This window comes from Podarcis bocagei, assembly GCF_964188305.1.
Source record: "Podarcis bocagei genome assembly, chromosome: 15".
Classification (NCBI taxonomy): Eukaryota; Metazoa; Chordata; class Lepidosauria; order Squamata; family Lacertidae; genus Podarcis; species Podarcis bocagei.
In genome coordinates, this window is record NC_138141.1 from 43518074 (window position 1) to 43538776 (window position 20703).

The 20703-nt window shown below is 43.5% G+C and overlaps 2 protein-coding genes across 14 annotated transcripts in view; one reads left to right on the top strand and one right to left on the bottom strand.

Annotated features, from left to right (window-relative positions):
* Window positions 1-10447, bottom strand: SPATA22 (spermatogenesis associated 22). 3 transcript variants are annotated; one of them, XM_081172160.1, is made up of 10 exons: window positions 10368-10389; window positions 9055-9132; window positions 8776-8982; window positions 7747-7875; window positions 5878-5929; window positions 5587-5682; window positions 4194-4527; window positions 2359-2491; window positions 1095-1192; window positions 1-322 (listed from the first exon to the last, which is right to left on the bottom strand). In XM_081172160.1, the coding sequence occupies exons 2-10, from the start codon at window positions 9113-9115 to the stop codon at window positions 131-133; spliced, it is 1302 nt and encodes a 433-aa protein (XP_081028286.1). In that variant the 5' UTR covers window positions 9116-9132; window positions 10368-10389; the 3' UTR covers window positions 1-130. The 3 variants fall into 3 exon arrangements, with proteins under 3 accessions (XP_081028286.1, XP_081028288.1, XP_081028287.1); XM_081172162.1 differs by lacking the exon at window positions 8776-8982 and having other exon boundaries at window positions 9073-9132; window positions 10368-10447; XM_081172161.1 differs by lacking the exon at window positions 5587-5682.
* Window positions 2427-20703, top strand: part of ASPA (aspartoacylase) — a 26978-nt gene continuing 8701 nt past the window's right edge. For 4 of the 11 annotated variants that reach the window (XM_081172183.1, XM_081172184.1, XM_081172182.1 and 1 more), the window contains exons 1-2: window positions 15928-16678; window positions 18650-18845. In XM_081172183.1, coding sequence (XP_081028309.1) covers window positions 16242-16678; window positions 18650-18845 — 633 coding nt within the window. In that variant the 5' untranslated portion in view covers window positions 15928-16241. Of the gene's footprint in view, window positions 2982-6122; window positions 7134-9091; window positions 9190-11698; window positions 11839-15927; window positions 16679-18649; window positions 18846-20703 lie in introns of those variants that run through there. The other 7 variants (XM_081172179.1, XM_081172180.1, XM_081172188.1 and 4 more) reach the window with 7 other exon arrangements.

The window sequence follows — 20703 nt, forward strand, 5'->3', positions numbered from 1 at the left end:
ATGTAAACCAGAACTACTTTATTTTAGGTAACATGTTATGGTGATGCTTTCATATCGGTGCTGAAAATATGAGCTTTAGCAAATATTTCGCATTACGCCCATATTATGGTTCCTAGTATATGTGTGTAAGTTAAACTTCGTTGCTTGTTTTGACATATTTGCTCATCTCAGCGTCTGCAATTTTGACAAAATTCTGGAAAGTTTGTTGCTCAGGAACCGTTGCAGGTCTGACAGAGACGCACTTGAAGACTTTGCGTTTTGTGTCATAGTTTCCCATGCATCTGTGGACTCGACCTCTGATTAACCTTGGCAGTTCCCGGTCCTGTTATGCAAGAAGAATAAGAGGTAAGACCTCCCAACCCTTAGCATGAAATACTAAGCATGGACAGAGGAAGCCAACATGGGGCCCTCCAGTTGCTTGTGGACTCCATTCCCCATCGGTGCAAACAGCCAGCATGGCCAGTGGTCAGGAATGATGGGAGCTGGAGCCCAGTGGCATCTGGAGGGCAACACATTGGCTATCCTTCCTTTAAAGTAACAGTAACATTGGAATTCTCCTTTTTGTTGTAGTTAAACAACAGCTTCATGCTTCTTTCCCACAATCTAACTCATATCAACAGTTTTTATTATTATTTTAAAAATGGTTTATGGAGAATTACAGTTGCAATGGTAAGGCTGGTAAATGTCAATGTAAGGTGTTTATTTTATTTAACAGGATTTATATATTGCTTGATCATCCGTAACCTCTAAGTGGTTTGCATAGGTGTTAAATGTTCCGCTGTCAAAATAAACTGGAATAATCTACAAAAATAATATTTGTTTTGAAAATATTTTTATATGCTACTTGTATATCAGTGAAATTTTAGGACTGACCACATATTCCATGAGTATGCATTTGACATGTGTAATGACTTGTGAAAGAAAAACAGGGTGAACACTCGGGGAACCTGTGAAGCTCCCTGATTGATCATCCTGCTGGGCATGGCCTCAATCCCTCTACTTGTATCAATGGTGCACAGGGGTTTATTGCAATAGAAGTGGTGGCTTCTGTAGCACATGTAGTACTCACTTGAATAAACATGTGAAACACTTACAATCTCATAGAATACACATGGCATGCTCTCCTTCCCGTCTCTCAACAGGAAAGTCTTTGCCCCGTACTGCCCAGGGGTGACTGCAGAATCCAGGACGCCTAAATATATAGAGCAGGATTTACACTAACAATTGTATCCCATGGTGTCCTAAGATAACATAAACGGCTTTTCCTAAAGGTCTGTTTGGTTGATTTTGTACAAAGATGGAAGTGGAATGACAATCTATTCTTCTAGGGTACTACAATTTGAATTCTATGGGTTAGCTCAGACTGTGTGGCATCCACAGTTCCGTCCTCCAACACTTTGCTGCTGTTCTCTGTACCCACCCATCCCAGCATCTGACGCTTGAGGCAGCTTCCTCACTCTGTCTAATGTTAGAGCCGGCCCTGTGAGTGAAGCTCAGGTAATGTGTCATAGAATTGGAGAGCTGGAAGGTGGTATGCTTTCACACAGGATCTAGACATGATTCTCAGGTCTGAGGTAGACCTGTGCAAAGTGCCCTCTTGTTGAGTTTGCTGGCAGCAGTGACAGGGAGTAGAGGGCACTTGCAGTGCCCCAAGCAGCACTGGGCAGTTGGATCTAGCCATTACACTTGCCCCAAAGCAGTGTTCCTCTGAGCCAGGGGTGGGGAACCTCCTAGGCCAGACCCCTTCTCCCCAGACCATACCCTTCACCAGCCCTGCCTCGCACCTTCCTTGGGTATTCTTGCCCAGCTGGAAATGTGTCCTTTGATACATGCCTCTGATAATGCCTCTTTACTCTCCTGGATGCTGACGCTGATGATTTCATTATTTATACCCCACCCTTCTAGCTGGGTTGCCCCAGACACTCTGGGTGGCTGGAAGGAGGCACTGTCTGAGTATGTGCTGATATTAGCCTACAGTACCGAGGTAAAATTTACAACTGTTGCTCTGCCCACTTTTGCCTCTGACCCTGTCTACCACCGGCATGTGGCCCCTGGAAGCTTACCCAGAAGGGAATGAGAGGCCCTTGGGAGTTAGAAGGTTTCCCACCCCTGCTCTGAGGCATTGCAGCAAAGTAAAACAATGCCTTGGCCCAGCTCCTGGGTCTGCTGGGAGCACCAGGCTGAGAAAAAAATGCAAAGCATGTTGGCAGCAAGATAAGTGTCAGCAACGTGCCTTGCTTAGGGTGCTAGGTCCCAGGCAGCTGATGCTGTTGTCTGAAATATATATTTAATTGTCTGTGCTTGGCATCCTGGCACCAGCATTCTGTGTAGAAAAAAACAATACACTGTTGTACTTACCCAAGACCTCAAATAACAGTGGCACTTTATTCGTATACTGACTCCAGTGTTTCATGCTTTCAATGACTACAGATATAATTCTGAGAGAATTGTCTTTTTCCTGCAGTTTTGCTTGAAACGCCGCTGGCCCTTTCTTTCACACAGAAGAGGCAAACAAAAAGAGAACTTGAGGCAATTAAAGACCTTTGCACAGTGGTGAGTTCCTGCTCCAATACTTGGAATTATATATTTTTAAATGTTTTTCTGTCATATGCAACTCTGTTTTTGAGATCCAGTGGGTGCGGGGAGTGAGAATGCAAAATGGACTTCATGTTTCTACCCTGAATGGATGAGCAAAGCAATTTTTGAGGTACAGTAAGCCTGCAACTTACGATCACAAACTTACACGGGGTGATCAATAAATAAATAAATGGGAAAAATGAGGGAAATCAAAATATGAGTAGAAAAAATGTCAGAAGGAGTTGGGAGAGCAGGAAATGACAATCAGCAATCCCATCAGCCATTGCACTCAGCCTGGGAGAGTGTTTGGCCGTTGTCACAGCTGGAGAGTAAGATAGGGCCAAGCGAAAGCACAGAGAGCAAGTGGAACTGGCCTGTGAGCAAGGGGAAGGTAGTCTGAGCTGGTAAGTGCTGGGTTTTTTATGTTTGGTTTTTTACAGGTTGCTTAAGGGGCCTTCCTGGCTTTATCCATTTTTTCATTTGCACACAGTTCCCAGGAACCAAACTCTTGCATAAGTTGTGGGCTTACTGTACTCATTCCAGGGCAATTTCAAGGACTAGTGTGTGGCCACTAGACCTCTTAGTGAGAAATGATCTGAACAAATCACTCCTGCACAAGATGAACAACTCATATGCCCCCCAAAGACCTGGTTTGGTAGAGAAATTTGTCCAGCATGTAATGGCCAGCTGTACTATGAACCAAGCACCATTTTCCTCCATCAGTTCTTTCTTTAGCTCAGAAAGCTGAAACAAGATGCTGTGCCTGCATGGTTTTCATTCAGCCACGCTCAAAGTCAGCCGCATGCTCACAGTTTGAACATGCTCAGAAGCTCTTGAATGTTTTTCCCCACCCCCTTATTCTTAGACTGGATCTAGACACATCAAAGAAGCGTTTAAGTTAAATGCGTTGTAAATTTACACAGGGAAATCCCGTAGGGAAAAATGGGACTCCACAGCACCATCTGGTGGAACAGTGTTATATCACATATACAACACATATAAATCATTTTTTCTTTACCAATCTAGCTGAGTCCTTAGAAGAACTTTCATTGAGTTCTGTGAAACTGCATGGCAGAAAAAGTTAGCTGCTTTATTCAGCAGGTGTTCTTTGATGTTAAGCATCTTGTCTTAACTCTTGGTGATTGATCTGAGTTATGAGACCAGATCACTTAACCCAGCAGCACTGGGTGGATGGGTGTAACTCTGTTTGGGTTAATTTTCTTGGTAGCTCCTTGCAAAATGTTTTATGTTGTTGTCTCATACCCAAATCTAAAACCCATTTTTAAAAAGGTATACAATATGCTAAAAAGTGGGTGGGGTGGGTGGAAACAGGTAATTCAGCTGAGGAAGCAATTTGATTTTATTGGGTGATGTAAAATAATTTACAAGTCAACCACTGTCTTAAATTGCAGATTACTTAAGATTAGAGGTCCCATCCAACAAAGTTTTACTCGGTGTGGAGCCATTGAAATGAATGGGCCAATGTTAGTCATGCTCATTACTTTTCTGTGGGCCTACTCTGAGTAGGACTAGCATTGGAGACCCACATAGGTTTTGTGGGAAGGGGAACACACAAACATTTTTTTTAAAAAAATACATGTGTATTATAATGTTACCTGAACGATTTTGACATCTTGAGCACTATCAGCTTTTTTCTCGTTAACTTTTTGTTGTAAAGGGCTGGGTTTAAATGTATACGATGTACTCTGACCCTGTGGGCCCCTCGGCACTGTGTTCTTTCCAGCTGGCCATTGGGCTGTGGCTGGATAGCTTTGTTCTGCTCCTCCTGCCTTGCTACGATGTGAATAGCCAGCTGATTTCTGTTGCTTTGATCCAGTTCCCATCAAACACTCTGGACTGTTGTCAAGCTGTGAACCCTTCCTGTTGTCTGTTCCACTGCCCAAAGCTGGGAAGTTGTTTCTTTTCCAAGTGTTGTTTTTCTCCTCTAGTCTGCAGTGAAAATAGTTGATATGGCTTGAATATATCAAAATATGTATACAAGCATTTAGAAACCCAACAGCATTTTTAAATCCTTTCCTCTAATTCCTCCCAGAAATACCTAGAACAGGGAGAGCCCATGTGGGGTCTTCCAGATGTTACTAGACTCCAGCTCCCATCAACCCCGACCGTTGGCCATACTTAATCTTTTCCCATATATTTGCATGGTAGTAGAGCCAGCGTGGTGTAGTGGTTAAGAGCAGTGGACTCGTAATCTGGTGAACCAGGTTCACTTCCCCACTCCTCCACATGCAGCTGCTGGGTGACCTTGGGCTAGTCCAGGGGTAGGCAACCTAAGGCCCGTGGGCTGGATGCGGCCCAATCGCCGCCTCAGTCCGGTCCATGGATGGTCCGGGAATCAGTGTGTTTTTACATGAGTAGAATGTGTGCTTTTATTTAAAATGCATCTCTGGGTTATTTGTGGGGCATAGGAATTTGTTCATTCCCCCCCCAAAAAAAAATATATATATAGCCCAGCCCACCACATGGTCTGAGGGACGGTGGACTAGCCCATGGCTGAAAAAGGTTGCTGACCCCTGGGCTAGTCAGACTTCTGTGAAGTCTCTCAGCCTCACTCACCTCACAAAGTGTTTGTTGTGGGGGAGGAAGGGAAAGGAGATTGTTAGCCACTTTGAGACTCCTTCGGGTAGTGGTAAAGCGGGATATCAAGTCCAAACTCTTTTTCTTCTTCTTCTGTTGCAACCTACATTGGATCAGGCTGCAACCCATCAGTGGGTTCCAACCCACCTATTGAAGACTAGTGATCTAGTCTAAGCTCTGCATGTTGTTGCACCTTAATTTTTTACAGAATTCCTCCCCACCCATCCTGCATTTCTAGTTCATGTCCAAAGGGCAGAACTTGAAGCATAGGCAGAGTGAATTGTTTCATCAGCACAAAAAGGTTTAACTCCAAAATCCACCCGCAGGGATCCCAATGAAGCAAAGTTTCATGTCAAATGATATTATGACCTCAGCTGGAAGCAGTTGTACGCTTTGGGGGATGCAACCAACCTCCAGTTGTTGAAGTTCTTTCCTGCTTGTGATACAGCTGATGTTGGTGCATTTGGGTTTCTTAACACTGAAGGTGGAACAGGAAGCTCTGCTGGGCTTTAAGGACATAATTTTAGAGCTTACAATGCATGCTGAAGAGACAGATGCTTGTAAAAATCGTATGTGTAATCATACAGTATCAGTTTCCATAATTTTAAAATAAATATAATTACAGGAATATAACTGTATAAAATATACTTGCAGTGAGGAGGATTAATATATTTAAGATGTGTTGCTTTTTTCCATACATACATTGTTTTCTGTAATCGAGTTGGTTCTGGCTTTGCAGTTTCCCATTCAAAATCTTAAAAAGGCAAGGGGCACAGTTAATTGAAATCAAGTTCGTGATATTGGTAATATGTTGTTTGTGAGCTTGAAAAAATATATACATGCGAATTGCATTTGCACTCCTCATAATCGCAGTGTTGTGGATTCCACCACACGCCCACCCTGAACCAGTAGTGCTTCCAGTTCTCCCAACACTCCAGTTCTCCAGTTCCAGTTCTCCCAACACTGAAGATAATTGCACTTTCATCTTTCACAGTAATCTCCATGTGTGCCTGGAATCCCATGAAACTTTGAACTGTGACAATAACAGTCCAAAATAAGAGCTCTCAGGTGCCCTTCTAACGGTGAAAATTATTACAGGTTAGGGATAGACATATCTGTCATTTTCTAATAGATTTGCTATGTTTATGTTCTTAATTATTTATTGTGAGCAGTCTCAGAAATGTGGCTGAAGGAGGTTCGAGCCTGCTCAGGGGGAAAGGAATGCTGAGTGTCAGGCGGAGGGGTGGCAGGAATGGAAAACCAGGAAGACAGAATAAAGAATGAAATGGAGTATAGTGGTACCTTGGGTTACATACATTTCAGGTTACATACGCTTCAGGTTACAGACTCCACTAACCCAGAAATACTGCTTCAGGTTAAGAACTTTGCTTCAGGATGAGAACAGAAATTGTGCTGCGGCGGCGTGGCAGCAGCAGGAGGCCCCATTAGCTAAAGTGGTGCTTCAGGTTAAGAACAGTTTCAGGTTAAGTACGGACCTCTGGAACGAATTAAGTACTTAACCCAAGGTACCACTGTATCTGAGAAAAGGGCTGCCTTTCTGGCCAGAAACCCTGAATAGGAGAACTTTACAATGCAACATTGTGTTGCAGGTCCCGCTTGGAAATAAATAAGTAAAATAAATAGCAAGCACAAGGGAAGGCGTCCCCCTACCCCCCCCCCCCCGTGGATTCTTTCACAGCATTCCTCTTGATGCTGACAGCCCTGCAGACATGTGGGCTGGGTTGATCACATGGGTACTTTCCCTACAGCACTCCTGTAACATTTAAAGGGCACCAGTGATATAAGTCCTGGCTGGATCAGATGTCAGGGCCTATCTATTTAGTCCAACATGCTGCCTCTGTCAATGGCCATTCAGAAATCCCCGGAGGCTCAGAAGAAGGACATGAAGCCAACAATCATCTCCTGCTTTGTTTCCGCCCAGCATCTGGAAATTGGAGGTACATTGACTGAACATGGCTAATAGCCGCAGCCGAACTTGTGCTCTCTTAATATAATTGTTTATAAGCAGTTGTCGGTATAATCTATCAGTTTCCTATTTCTGTGTCAGTAGTTTGCATGGTCCAAGTTGAATGCACTCCTTGAGAAAAGCTAGGTAAGCAATTATTTTACGGTTGCACTGTTGTACATTACCATTTTCCAAAGGCAGCATTTTGAAACCACAAGGCAATTGAGAGGTAGATGTTTCTTCGCTAAGAAAGCTCCCCCTCCCCTTTGACCAGCATAAAATAGGATTAACTGTTATTATTACAGTAATTAATCCTGGCAGAAATTCTGCACAGCAGCCTTTTCAAGCATATTAGAAATGACAGATATATCTTCTACAATAGTGCGCCCGAAATTCTCCTTTCCTGTAACATGGACCTATGATATGAACTGAAAGAAAAAAGGGCAGAGTTTCAAGAACTCCTGTTTAAATGTCAGCGTTCCACATAATTAGTAAAGACAAGAAAGTAGTCCTGCAACTCACAGATATTTCAGTTGTATAATTGTGTAATACACACACACACACACACACACACACACACACACACAATATTGTCCTCCACTTACCAGCTAGCATGGCAGAATAATCCACATTTTCAGCTGGTTTGCTGGTACACAGCTCATTTTTAAGTGGGTTTGAAGTGAGTGGTTGCCTGTTCCTTTTTTTCTGATTGAACAGTGGGACTGGAAAGTAGCCTAAAATGCGAAGTTACAACATAATATGTATAATAATAATAATAATAATAATAATAATAATAATAATAATAATAATAATATATTATTTATACCCTGCCCATCTGGCTGGGTTTCCCCAGCCACTCTGGGCGGCTTCCAACTGAATATTAAAAACAATACAGCATTAGACATTAAAAACTTCCCTAAAGAGGTGTAATGGGTGTGAGTTACTCGTGCGTAAACTGGTTCCTTTCTCGGTTAATTTGCCTTGTTAAACCTTTCTGACTGCGCAGCCCCTTCTCATGGTGGCTGCCTCAGTCACTGGCAGAATCCGTCAGTGGGCGTTTCTTGAACCTCTTCCAACATAAAAGTTGTTTGACACCCAGTCTCCTCCTCCTCTCACTGCGCGGGAGTCTTCTGCGCAGGGAAGGCGTGGGTAGCGGAGGACCTGGGCTCTCCTCACTGATGTCCAGTGAAGAGTCCTGGAGCCCTCTCTCCAATTCCCCCGTCTGCCTCCCTTTATTCCCGGTGTTGCGCTGATTGGCTTCCCCCTCTACTGAGCTGTTTCTCCCCCTGCTGCTGGGTCCTTCGCCAGCATCATCTGGGAGCCTCCCCTTCGCCTCTCTCTCCGATGTCAGTTCCCTGACAAGAGGGCTGCCTTCAGTTGTCTTTTAAAAGTAAAATAGTTGTTTATTTCCTTGACATCTGCTGGGAGGGCGTTCCACAGGGCAGGCGCCACTACCGAGAAGGCCCTCTGCCTGGTTCCCTGTAACCTTACTTCTCGCAGTGAGGGAACCGCCAGAAGGCCCTCGGTGCTGGATCTCAGTATATTATGTTATTATTCTCATAACATTATTTGTATTGATTCTCACACACAAACACAAGCTAACAGTTTGAGGCAGAGTTTGAATTATCCCCCACCTGCAAAGGCCACCTCCCACTCGCAGAAATGGCACAGAAGGCTACAGATACTGTATTTCCAGTATTTCAAACACTCAAGGGGGTTGCAGAGCAGGTCTAGTGAGGAGTGTGGCTTGAGGACAAAGGATATGGCCTGGAGAGAGTCCCCAGGGCCAGGTAGTGAGGTCTGGAGGGCCACATGCTTGCTGTACATCCTACCCTGGATCTCTTAAGCTCCCCCACCTGAACCATCATGACAGGCATTTCATCAAGTCATTGGAATAATTTTCAAATTCAGTACCAGTGCAATATTGATACCTGCAGTAGAGCGGTTTGAATTGTCAGTTAAAGTCCTCTTCATTTCTCCTTCCACAATACCTAGACACACACACAAAAAGATAAATGACTGGGCACTTGTCTTTTCCCAGGGGTGATGTAAGCATTGCTTTTAAGAGAATTCTAGTGCATTATTCAAGCACAGTAGTTTATAACAAGATTGTATTAAATTTAAAAATATAATATATATATTTTCAGCAGACCTTGTGGGGGGGGGCGGACTATATTTTGAAAAAAATATATGAATGAATTCCTATGCCCAACAAATAACCCAGAGATGCATTTTAAATAAAGGGGCACATTCTACTCATGTAAAAACACACTGATTCCCGGACCGTCCATGGGCTGGATTTAGAAGGCGATTGGGCCGGATCCGGCCCCTGGGCCTTAGTTTGCCTACCTATGATATAGATGCGCTCACACAACAAGCAAAGTTCCCACCAGTATGCTGCATAGATAATGCTCTACTGATCAAACAGATAACATTAGGATTAATTATAAACGTTTATTTGTTTGCTTATTATTCACAAACTCCTCACTAAGAAAAACGATACAATTAATAATAAAATGAAAGCATATTTAAAACATTTAAAGATGTGTAAAAATATATAGGGCACACAGTGCTCCATACACATAGACAGAAAAAGCTGATTTGGTATCCAGGGTGCATTGTCTGTTTAGGACATGGGCTCCATGATTGAATCGCTGTCATTTTAATTGTGCTTAATGTTTCTTTCATATGAGACTGCGTATCACCTTGAGGCTTTGCGCACGAGGTGACTGATAAATATAACAGGCAGATATTATGGGCTGAATCCAACCCACTGGGTTATTGGGTTGTTGTTTCTATTTTGATTATATATTTTGTGGTTTTATATTTTGATTTTGTTCTGTCAACCGCCCTGAGACCTCCGGGTCTAGGGCAGTATATAAATTCAATAACTAATAATAACTAAGTTTTCTTCATCGTAGACCCATTGAAATTAATGGATCTAAGTCTCGGTCATGAATTTCAATAGGTCTTAGGACAAACATTGGCTACAGCCCTATGGTGACCATTTTTGTGCATTTATATTTTTTAAAAATGCAACTGGAAAATATTTTTTTGAGGAAAATACTGAGGGACCCTTGGGCCAGTTACTGTCTCTCAGCCTAACCAACCTCACAGGGTTGTTGTGATGATAAAATGAGAGAACCATGTGCACTAATGTTCATTAAAAATAAAGGATAGCATGCAAACCTAGGTAGAACAGAGTGACATGAGATTAAACTGTTACCTAGTTTAAGCAGAATAAAAATAATCCCGTCATTCACTTTCTGTATAAATACACATCCAAGCTTTCATAACCTCTGTGGCTGGCAAGGCTGTATATGGGAAAATAAAAGTTTAGGAGAAGAGCTATAAATCATGTCTTACAATGCAATTGAGAGGGTTTTTTGGGCGCAGGGGGAGGGGGGAAAACAACCTGGAATTTCTAGTTTTTAACCAAGCTCAGTTTTGTTTTAACATGTTGGATTGCTTTCTCCTGTGTGTGTTTAAGTCACATTTTTGCATATGTGTACAGCTCTCTAGCTGCAGGGGAAGGAGGGGGAATTAAAGGACTGACTAAATTACAAGAGTCTTATTTTTTAGCAGAAACACACATTAAGAGAAAGAATAATGAGATTTTAAAAGGCAAGGGTGAGGACAGAATCAGAACTGGTGACCAGGCTGGCCGGAAAACAAAAATCATGAGGAAAAACTAGGCTTAAATGCAAACATTAAAAGGTCATCTGTTGCTGGCATCGTAAAGTGCCTCTATCTACAAGCACGAGGCTAATGGAGGAGGCAAGAAAGTGCCTCAACCCATTTGCTAGAGGTTGATGGCTCCGTGCAAGAAAAATGGCGGTGGGTGGAGGGAAAAGCCTAAACGCAAACCTGACAGAGGGGAAAAAAAGGCAGGCAAGTGCCTATATCTATTAGTGCAATGCTGATGAGGGAGAATAGTGGAAGAGTGCCTAAATCTAGTTGAAAGGGGAAGGTAGTGAGAAAATAATTTGCCTACAATCCATTAAAATCAGGTTAATGAGGGGGACGAGAAGGAGGCAGGGAAGGGCCTAAATCCGTTAGGTAGCATGAGGTGGAAAAGGTGGAAAACACTTAAGCTTTGATGCTGACAGGGGTTACAAAAGACAAGAAAGTGTGTGTGGGGGGGGGGGTGCTTAAATACATTTAGGGAAATGGTTACCTGAGGAAAAGGCAGGGAAAGTGCCTAAATTGCTTAGTTATGGAGTGCCAAAGCATGAGGTGAAAAAGGCGGGAAAGTGCCTGACTCCACTATCATGAGGTGAAAGTGAGGGTGGCACAAGGCTGACAAGGGAGAGAAAGACAGAAATAGTGCCTAAACCCACTATTTATTTATTTACAAGTATTTCTAAAGCACTCAGTATTTTTAAGACTTTTAAAGCCGGGGATGAGGGGGACGGGAATTCCTTCAGGCTTTCAGCGTTTCTCCTTTCCTGTGAGATTTTTTTTTGGGGGGGGGGAGCGAAAGGAGATAAATCTCTCTCATTCGGACTTTTAATTCCAGAGAGAAAAGAGCAGAAATGGGAAAAGGAGAGAGAGAGAGCAGGACTTCAGGGGAAAGAGGGAGGAGAACTGCAAGTATTAAGTACTAAAAACATAAGGAGGAAAATGCAGAGTTTCTCCTTCCTCCTGTTTGTATAGTGATGTCAAGAGCTGCCACCCTCAGCCCCCGAGGAGAAAAGGTCAGAGCAATGGAACCACCAATCTTAACAACTGTTACCATTTTAAAATATGTGCAGTTTATATAATTGGTATATTATCAGATTTTTTTGTGGTTGTTTACCCCCCCCCCCCACTTGTCTTTCTCCTAGTTGCAGAGTAGCCAAGATGGTTGTCAACACAATTCTCTCTTTTTCTTCTGCTGAAGGAATATGATTCCTCCTCCTTCCATTAGTAGCATTCTGGCCCCATATCACATCATATATTATTATTATTATTATTATTATTATTATTATTATTATTATTATTATTGCTGCCTTTCCTCCACCTCTTATTTTACCACACATCCCAGTTACGATGATGATCATAATGACAATTAAGTTTATTAACACCCTCCCACACCTTGACCAGCAGGTTCCAGGGCGGGTTTCAACAGTTTAAAATTCAAAATTAAGAACAGTTAAAACAAATGACCATCACAGGACCCCTGAAACGTTCAAAAGATCTCCTTTCTTCTGGCCAACTGACACGTTTTCTAGAAAACTCTCAATTAATATGATGTTCCTTCCCCAGAAGTCCTTTTGCTTTCTTCAGAATGGCCACAACTGAGCTTTTTAAAAAAATAAAAACAATTGGGTATATAATACTTCCAGGTATCCCCCCCCCCGCCTCCTTTTCCATCTCGACTATAAATGAATTAAGACTGGTGTAATAGAGAATTTGCTGCCCCATGAACCCTTTTTTATGCCAGATATTCAGGCAGCCCCCAGGTTCCTTAAGGAAACCTTTTTTTTTTTGCTTTTTATTCATTTATATTTCGAAAAGCATTTATAGGCTGCCTCCTCATGCAAAACATCAGGGCCGTGCGCGATAGCATTTACAGCATCGCATAGAACGCTCTAAAAACAATCCAAAGGAATAATAGAAAAGGCCGCGCTTCTATTGTCTTGTGTCCTGTTGGGATAGTTTGAATATTCTTTGGACAAACTCCACCTGTGCTCAAAATAAAAAATTTCCTTCCAGTAGCACCTTAAAGACCAACTAAGTTAGTTCTTGGTATGAGCTTTCGTGTGCATGCACACTTCTTCAGATACACTGAAACAGAAGTTGCCAGACCCTTCTATATAGTGAGAAGGTGGGGAGGGGTATTACTCAGAAGGGTGGTGGGAATGGGAGATTGGCAGATGGCTGAGATGAGCCTGTTGACGACTCTTAACGACTGCAATAGGTCTTACAGGAAAAGGCAAGGGGTGAGAAGGTGAGAAATGGCTTAGTCATGTATAATGGGATAAGAATCCACCTGTGCTATGAGCGGAAAGGGAGTTTCTGTGGCATCTGCCCTGAACTGTGTTTGGAAACGCGCTGTGTGTCTTCTGTTCGGATGGTTTCTCACCCTGCCGCATGCCGAACATCAAAACAATGAGCCTCAATTTTTCACACGGCTTTAGTAAGAAAGGGGTTTTAGACTGTCTCTTTCTGGCCTGTTAACAGAGGCTAGATTGTGGCATACTTATGGCCACCGCCATAGAGGCACTGCAGACCCTCAAAACACTCTGTGCACGTTCCAAAAGCACCGAGTTATTCCAGCTCTTTACAACTGTTGTGATTCACTGGCTCTGGCGGCTTGTTAATTAACAGCCTTGGGGAAATGAGGGCAAAGGACAGTACAGATTGTACTTTGACATACAGTGTAACTGCTCCATCGTAGCTTAAGAAATCATCTACTGTACCATCACAGTTATTTCTCTAGGTACTTTGAGGGCAGGGTGCAGGGAAAGTCGAGGCCATATAGTTAAAAGAAACGGTGTCTGTCTGGATTAAGACACCGACAGCCTCAGTAACTATTAAGTCGGTAATGTGAAGCCGATGGTGTGAATAGATTGCTGGTAGTGTAAAAGGAGGTGTATTTTTGAATCTGTGGCTGAGCTGTCTAGTTTTATATCTTCTAACGGAATCAGCATAGGGTGAGTGGTTTGTTTGTTTTTAATCACTGCTGTATAAATTCAAATAGCAGGGAGGCAAATCTTCCTCCGCATTCATCCCTCGACAAGCACCGAAGGTATGGCAATTATTTTTTGCATCTCTGTGGGACATGGCTTTGCAAGGAGAGGAGCTTTTTCAGCCTCCCAGCTGGGTAGGACCACCTGGGTTTTGCCAAGCTGAGTGTTCCTTGAGCTCAGGGTAAGTTGCACAGACACGACTGTGAGGCAAACTCCAGCAAAGACCCTTTATCAATAAGGGGACCACTTTCCATGGCTGCCAGCTTTCATCTGGAGCTAACTGCATCATGCTCATTTGGGTTACGGATGGATGGCTATGTCAATTTCAATTTCTTTCTGCTTCTCTCTTTTCCCAGTTTTATCAGTCAGCACATTTCCAGACCTATGTTTCACTTGCATAAGTCTGATAATTCTTTTTAATTAAAAAAAACAACTCATGAAAATTTGTCAGCATTTTAAGCGTGCAATTCTCCTAACATAACACGTTTTTGTGTGCAATTTCTCCTAAAATGCAATTATTTTTGCCATCTATTTCCCCTAATACAATGTGTTTTAATGCTATTTTTAGTAATATATTCATTTTATGACAACAACAACAACAACAACAACAACAACAATAATAATACCTTTATTATCAATGTACAACCTGTGTACAATGAAATTAACTTCTCTCTTATATACACATTTTTGTGACCATTTTGTTTGTTTCTGGTTGGGGAACTGTTATGTAGAATTTTGATAAATGCAAATTTTGAATGCTTGCTCTGTTTCAGTACCTGCATTGTTTTGGGAAGTGTGAATTAAGTGGATTTGGATCAAAATGTGAACTGAATTGAATTTCTCACCATTATTTCCCTGCCAGTTGGTATTGTTGTGTTTTGTTTTATGCCATTGTTTTGTGCCCTTTGTAGCTTGTTCAGGGTCCTGAGAGTTCTTAGGAAACCTCCTGTTCCTCTCAGGGACCTACAATTCCCAGAGTTCTCTGTGAAGAGCTTGATTGTTGAATCATTCTGGGAATTGTAGCTCTGGGAGGGGACTAGGGGGTCTTCTAACATCTCTCATCATCCTTAAAAAACTACAGCTCCCAAAGTTTTGGGGAGGGGGAAACCAATACTGTTTAAAGTGACATCAAAATACTTTAAATATATGGTGCCAGGCAACCCCCTTTTTCATTTCCTTGGCTTGCTGACAGTTTTGCTCCCCTTAAAATAGTTTCAACCTGTGTTGTTTTTAACAACATGTCTCTGTGAATTGGATATTCTTGATATTTGGAAGGCAATCTGAGCAGAAGAGAGAGATTTCAGGATAAAATAAATGTAAAAACTTGATAGCGGAAAAGACTCTCCTCCCTGAAAGAGAGGGGAGTGGTTGTGGGCGGGAGCTCGAACACCGCTCCTAGCAGGGGGCGTTGACCCCTGCCTCCAGCTCACCTGGCTGGCACTCACGCCCCCCCGGTGGCCGCCCAACCAGGTGCCATGGGGGGGCGTGTCCAGCAGCCTTTATGCTGCAGTGCCAGCCTCTCTCCCCGGCCTCATTTCTCTTCATCGTCCTGTGCGAGTCACCCACCCTCCACTCCCTTTGAGTTAGGGCTTAGGTCATTGGCCTTGCTATGGACCTTAGGTTGGTCGCCCCGGTTGCCCGGGGGGCCTGGTAGGAGTTTTTCCATTTGGCATTAGGCTTTTTGGTTTTTTCGCCTACCTCGTAGCAATCGTCACAACTTTCTGGTGGTATTGGTGGGTAGGTTAGGCATTGGAATAATGTGTTGTGGTGTGTCGAAGTGCTAGGTGTGGCCATCGCCTATGCCTTCAATTTATAGGGGTATTCCGGTAAAGGAATCTGGCGGTCGTGTATTCCGTCCGAAGCCTGCTTGGAGGGAGGCCATGGCACGACCGGCGGTGACATCAGGGGTGAGCCTATAGTTGGATTAGCATCAACAGGTGATGAACCCCTGGTGAATAAACCCACTTGTTTTGCGATCCAATGCCTAAGCCAATACCTTTTCATTGCTGTAATCAATAAAGTTGTGGCCTTTTCTAGCCCATTAACCTTATATCACGTGTCCCTGTGTCTTCATTTTACTCTGCGGGGGTCGGGTCCTCGAACCACAATAGAAAGTTATACAGAGGAAAGTATGGTTGCTGCTTGTGATAGAGAGGAATGCTTAGCCTTCTTAGCAACTTTTTATCCAAGGGCGTTTTTAGTATCTTTAGTATGTATATTGGCACACATTCCTTTAAACAAACAAACAAAAACACTTAGAAGAGAAGAAACCTTCTGCCACCCTTAGAGCCTTACCATAGAACTCTTAAAGCTGATTCCAACATATTACTATCCAAATATAGCTGAAAGAAGGGGCCGGTCTTGGGAGGAGAGTTAGTTGGGGAACACCCATGTAGCAGAATAAGCATCTAAGACTTGTTAGGGAAATGTTTATTTTCCAAATAACATCAATTCCAGGCAGACCAGAGAGCTGTAGGCATCACAGCAATCTGAACCTTTTTGTGTGGCTTTGTTCTGTGTCAATTTCTGTTGTTTTTTGTCACTTGTTCTTATTCCTAGCCTTTCTGTTGTTACAGCTGTCATTTTTGTTGTTACAGCTGTCATTAAAGCTGTTTCACAGAATGAATTCTTGTCCAGTTGTAGCAAGAGAGGGTCCTGTGCGAAGGGTCGCTATCTTTGGAGGAACCCACGGCAATGAGTTGTCTGGGGTATTCCTGGTCAAGCACTGGCAGGATGATGGAACAGAGATTCAGCGACCGGGGCTGGAGGTACGGCCTTTTATCACCAATCCAAGAGCAGTGGAGAAATGTTGCCGATATATTGACTGCGACCTGAATCGGGTTTTTGATCCTAAAAGACTTGGGTAAGCCTAACCTCTGCCTTGTGTGTTTGAGTGTATAAACGATTAAACAACAACAAAACAACAGCTGCATCTGCTTACTTGAGAGTAGGTAAAGGTAAAGGTACCCCTGACCGTTAGGTCCAGTCTCTGGGGTTGCGCGCTCATCTCGCTCTATAGGCCAAGGGAGCCCGCGTTTGTCCACAGACAGCTTCCGGGTCATGTGGCCAGCATGACTAAGCCGCTTCTGGTGAACCAGAGCAGTGCACGGAAACATTGTTTACCTTCCTGCTGGAGTAGTACCTATTTATCTACTTGCACTTCGACGTGCTTTCGAACTGCTAGGTGGGCAGGAGCTGGGATCCAGCAATGGGAGCTCACCCCGCTGCAGGGATTCGAAATGCCGACCTTCTGATCGGCAAGCCCTAGGCTCTGTGGTTTAGACCACAGCACCACTTGAGAATAAGATCTACTAAATTCAGTGTGACTTACTTCTGAGCAGACATTTATAGGGTCGCACTGTTCTGTAATACTTGACCACAGGAGCAGCAGTCATCTATGCACAAACAGCTGTAACTCAAAGGGGGAAAATACATGCCTACTGCTTAGAGGGGCCCTTCTGGGGTAAGGCAAATGTTCCTCACGTGTTATCCAGTCGCAGGGTGTGGTTTCTCTCCCTATCCCGCTGGAGTCTTCCACATCCAGAGCAGCAGCACACGTAGAAATCCTGTTTTCATAAGTCCACAGGGTTGAAGCGGTTATGTCTGCAAGAAACATCCCTGAGGTTGGGTGAGAAGACTCCAAGCGGGCACTCAAGGATTCTTTGGCTGTGCATTTCTCAAGCAGCCATCCTGCCAGATGAATAATGCCTTTTTGAAACTTGAATTTTCCGAAGCAGTGTGCTACGTGGCAGTTCACATGTGTGTATACCTGACATTCAAAGGAAAACAATCATTGCCCACTGCCTTCGAACACTCTTAAAGTCAATTTGAAATGAATCTTAGGCAGCCTTCATAAATGTATCACATTGAGACGGTGGAGTATACCAGCAAGCCATGTCCCCAATCTTAGGTACCCATGCCCCCAAATCCATGCAATCAGATCAATGCATAAAATGGGCTCCTACTTGTAAGCAGCTGTATGTTCATAGGGACATGCACATGTTCTCGAACCCTGATTGCACAAGGTTTCTGTTTATGTGCAAGCCTGTACATGCGTAAGAACCCCTTCAGTTGAAAATGTGGTTGTTGGGGGTATGCCAGCATCAAAAGGGGTGGTTTGCCAGCATGGCTCAACCAACCACCTCCTGCAAGCATTTAGGGCTTGTGTGAAAGCGAACCAGTGAAAAAAGAAACCTTTGAATCCCTAGGGTACAATCACATTCCATAGATAGGGAACAACCAAATTAAGAATGATGTGCATTATTTAGCTTTTTCATCCTTTTAAAAATGCTAATTTCACAGGAAGCTAAACTGCCAGCATAAAGGTTTAATGAGAATCAGTACCAGCATTGCTGTGCGTGTGTTAAATTAAAGTGCTGCTATTCATCTGAGCTCCCAGTGTCATTTTTCCCCATGTGTCCTGAAATGAACTTCCTGGGCAATCTAGCTTCATGGGACTGTTCAGAATGTCACTGCACACAGGCAGCCACAGCACATTGCCAAAGGTAAAAATACAACTCTGTTTAAATACAGATAGGGCAGCTCTCTGTTGTAGTGTGAAGAAGGATTACAAAATTCCAATAGCTGCCTATGTTCTTAAGCAATTACCAGTATTAGTCATTGCAGGCCATACGCTGCTGTCAGTAATGAAGGAGACAAACACACATGCAAATTGCTGATGGCCACCAATTCTGACATTAAAGAAACACATACAAATGGAAGAATAAGTATCCTGTGCCAGATAAATGAAGAGTTAATTATTTTTCTTTTTTTTAATTGCAAAAGGAGCAAATGGCTAAGTGATTTTTAATTTGTGTGCACTTTTTATCAACAGCGAACAGCTTGCAGACAACACTCCGTACGAAGTGAGAAGGGCTCAAGAAATAAACTGCATATTTGGTCCAAAAGGTAGCCATGAAGCTTATGACCTTATCTTTGACCTGCACAACACAACAGCTAACATGGGTGGCACCATCATACTGGAAAACTCCAGGGATGATTTCACAATTCAGATGTGTCGCTATATAAAGGTAAAAAGTTTTAATTCCACATGAGTTAACTGTGCTGAATTCAGAGCATTATAGAACCAGCACCAAATTCCCAGAGATCATAGGGACATAGGAAGTTGCCTTATACTGAGTCATACCATTGGTCCATCTTGCTCAGTATTGTCTACACTGACTGGCAGTGGCTTTCATGGGTTTCAGGGAGCCCTATCTGGAGATGCTGGGCATTGAGCCAGGGACTTAGAATCATAGATTTGTAGAGTTGGAAAGGACCCCGAGGGTCAACTAGTCCAACCCTCTGCAAGGCAGACACTCAACTACTGAGCTACAGCCCTCCCTCTAATATGGCATAGCGTGAAGATAGGGGGAGGGAACCTTAATATATTCCATGTCCTATAACTTGCATCTGCTTCCAGCACTGGAATCACAGCTATTGTCAGCCAGTCTGTGGCCAGCCAGTCCTTCTGAATAATTCCAGAATTAGCTCTTCTACCTCATTCTAGGGCCAAGGGAGGGGCACAGGTTATGTGGCTGAGCATTGCTAACCGACCAGGAAAAAAAGAATTCTAAAAAATATTTTATTTTGCTGTACAGTGGTACCTTGGGTTACATACACTTCTCGTTACAGATGCTTCAGGTTACAGACTCCGCTAACCCAGAAATAATTCCTCAGGTTAAGAACTTTGCTTCAGGATGAGAAATTGTACTCTGGCAGTGCGGCAGCAGCAGGAGGCCCCATTAGCTAAAGTGGTGCGTCAGGTTAAGAACAGTTTCAGGTTAAGAACAGACCTCCGGAACGAATTAAGCACTTAACCCGAGGTACCACTGTATACTGCTGACTAAATTTTGCTGTTGATTGTTGCTTTTAATACAGTGGTGCCTCACAAGACGAAATTAATCCGTTCCGCGAGTCTCTTCGTCTAGCGTTTTTTTTTTTGTCTTGCGAAGCAACCCTATTAGCGTCTTAGCGGATTAGCGCTATTAGCGGTTTAGTGGCTATTAAAGGCTTAGCGGCTATTAAAGGCTTAGCAGATTAGCAGCTAAAAGGCTATTAGCGGCTTAGCGGCTTAGAAAAAGGGGGGGAAGCGGAAAAAAATCGGAACACTCGCAAGACGTTTTCGTCTTGCAAAGCAAGCCCATAGGGAAAATCGTCTTGCCAAGCAGCTCAAAAATGGAAAACCCTTTTGTCTAGCGGGTTTTCCGTCTTGCGAGGCATTTGTCTTGCGGGGAACCACTGTATTTGGTTGTAAATAGGGATGAGTGAATCTGTCAATTTCAGTTTCTAATTTTTCCACTCTTCAGTTCTCCATATTTCCATATCAGTTTGCATTTTTATTAAAGTCTGCATTGAAATTCACCAGCATTTAGTGCACATTTCTTCTACTTTAACATGTCAATGCCATAATCTTTTCCTTCACGTGCCACAGCTGGAGGCAGGAATGCTTCTGAATACCAGTTGCTGGAAGGAGAGCAGAGTGCTCTTGTGCTCAAATCCTGCTTGTGGGTGTCCTCTAGTGCAGTGTTTCCCAACCTTTTTTGGGCAAAGGCACACTTGTTTCATGAAAAAAATCTCGAGGCACACCACCATTACAGCCCCGTGACGTCAGCGCGCAGCGTCACGCCGGGAGGGACATGAATTGCTAGCAAATTACATAATCACCTCCTTGAGGGCTGGCTCATCTTCTCCGAAGGCAGAACCCCATTAATTAACAGCACAGACTCACACCATAGCCAAGACGAGGGGGGAAAACCTCAGTCATGCACAGTCATGCACATGTGGGGGCTAAATGAGGACGAAGACCGGGCAGAGAGCAGGGTTCAAATCACCCCACCGGGCCAGGACAATCCCTGGGTGCTCCCTTGGGCCACTCGCCTGACCCAC

Excerpts from the sequence above, each read along its gene's own strand:
- SPATA22 (XM_081172160.1), bottom strand. The coding sequence starts at position 9,115 with ATGAAGAGGACTTTAACTGACAATTCAAACCGCTCTACTGCAGGTATC. Across the intron at positions 4,528-5,586 it reads AAGAACTTCAACAACTGGAG|ACTAGAGGAGAAAAACAACA; the intron begins GTTGGTTGCATC and ends TTTTCACTGCAG. Across the intron at positions 2,492-4,193 it reads AAGATGTCAAAATCGTTCAG|AAAGGGCCAGCGGCGTTTCA; the intron begins GTAACATTATAA and ends TCTGTGTGAAAG.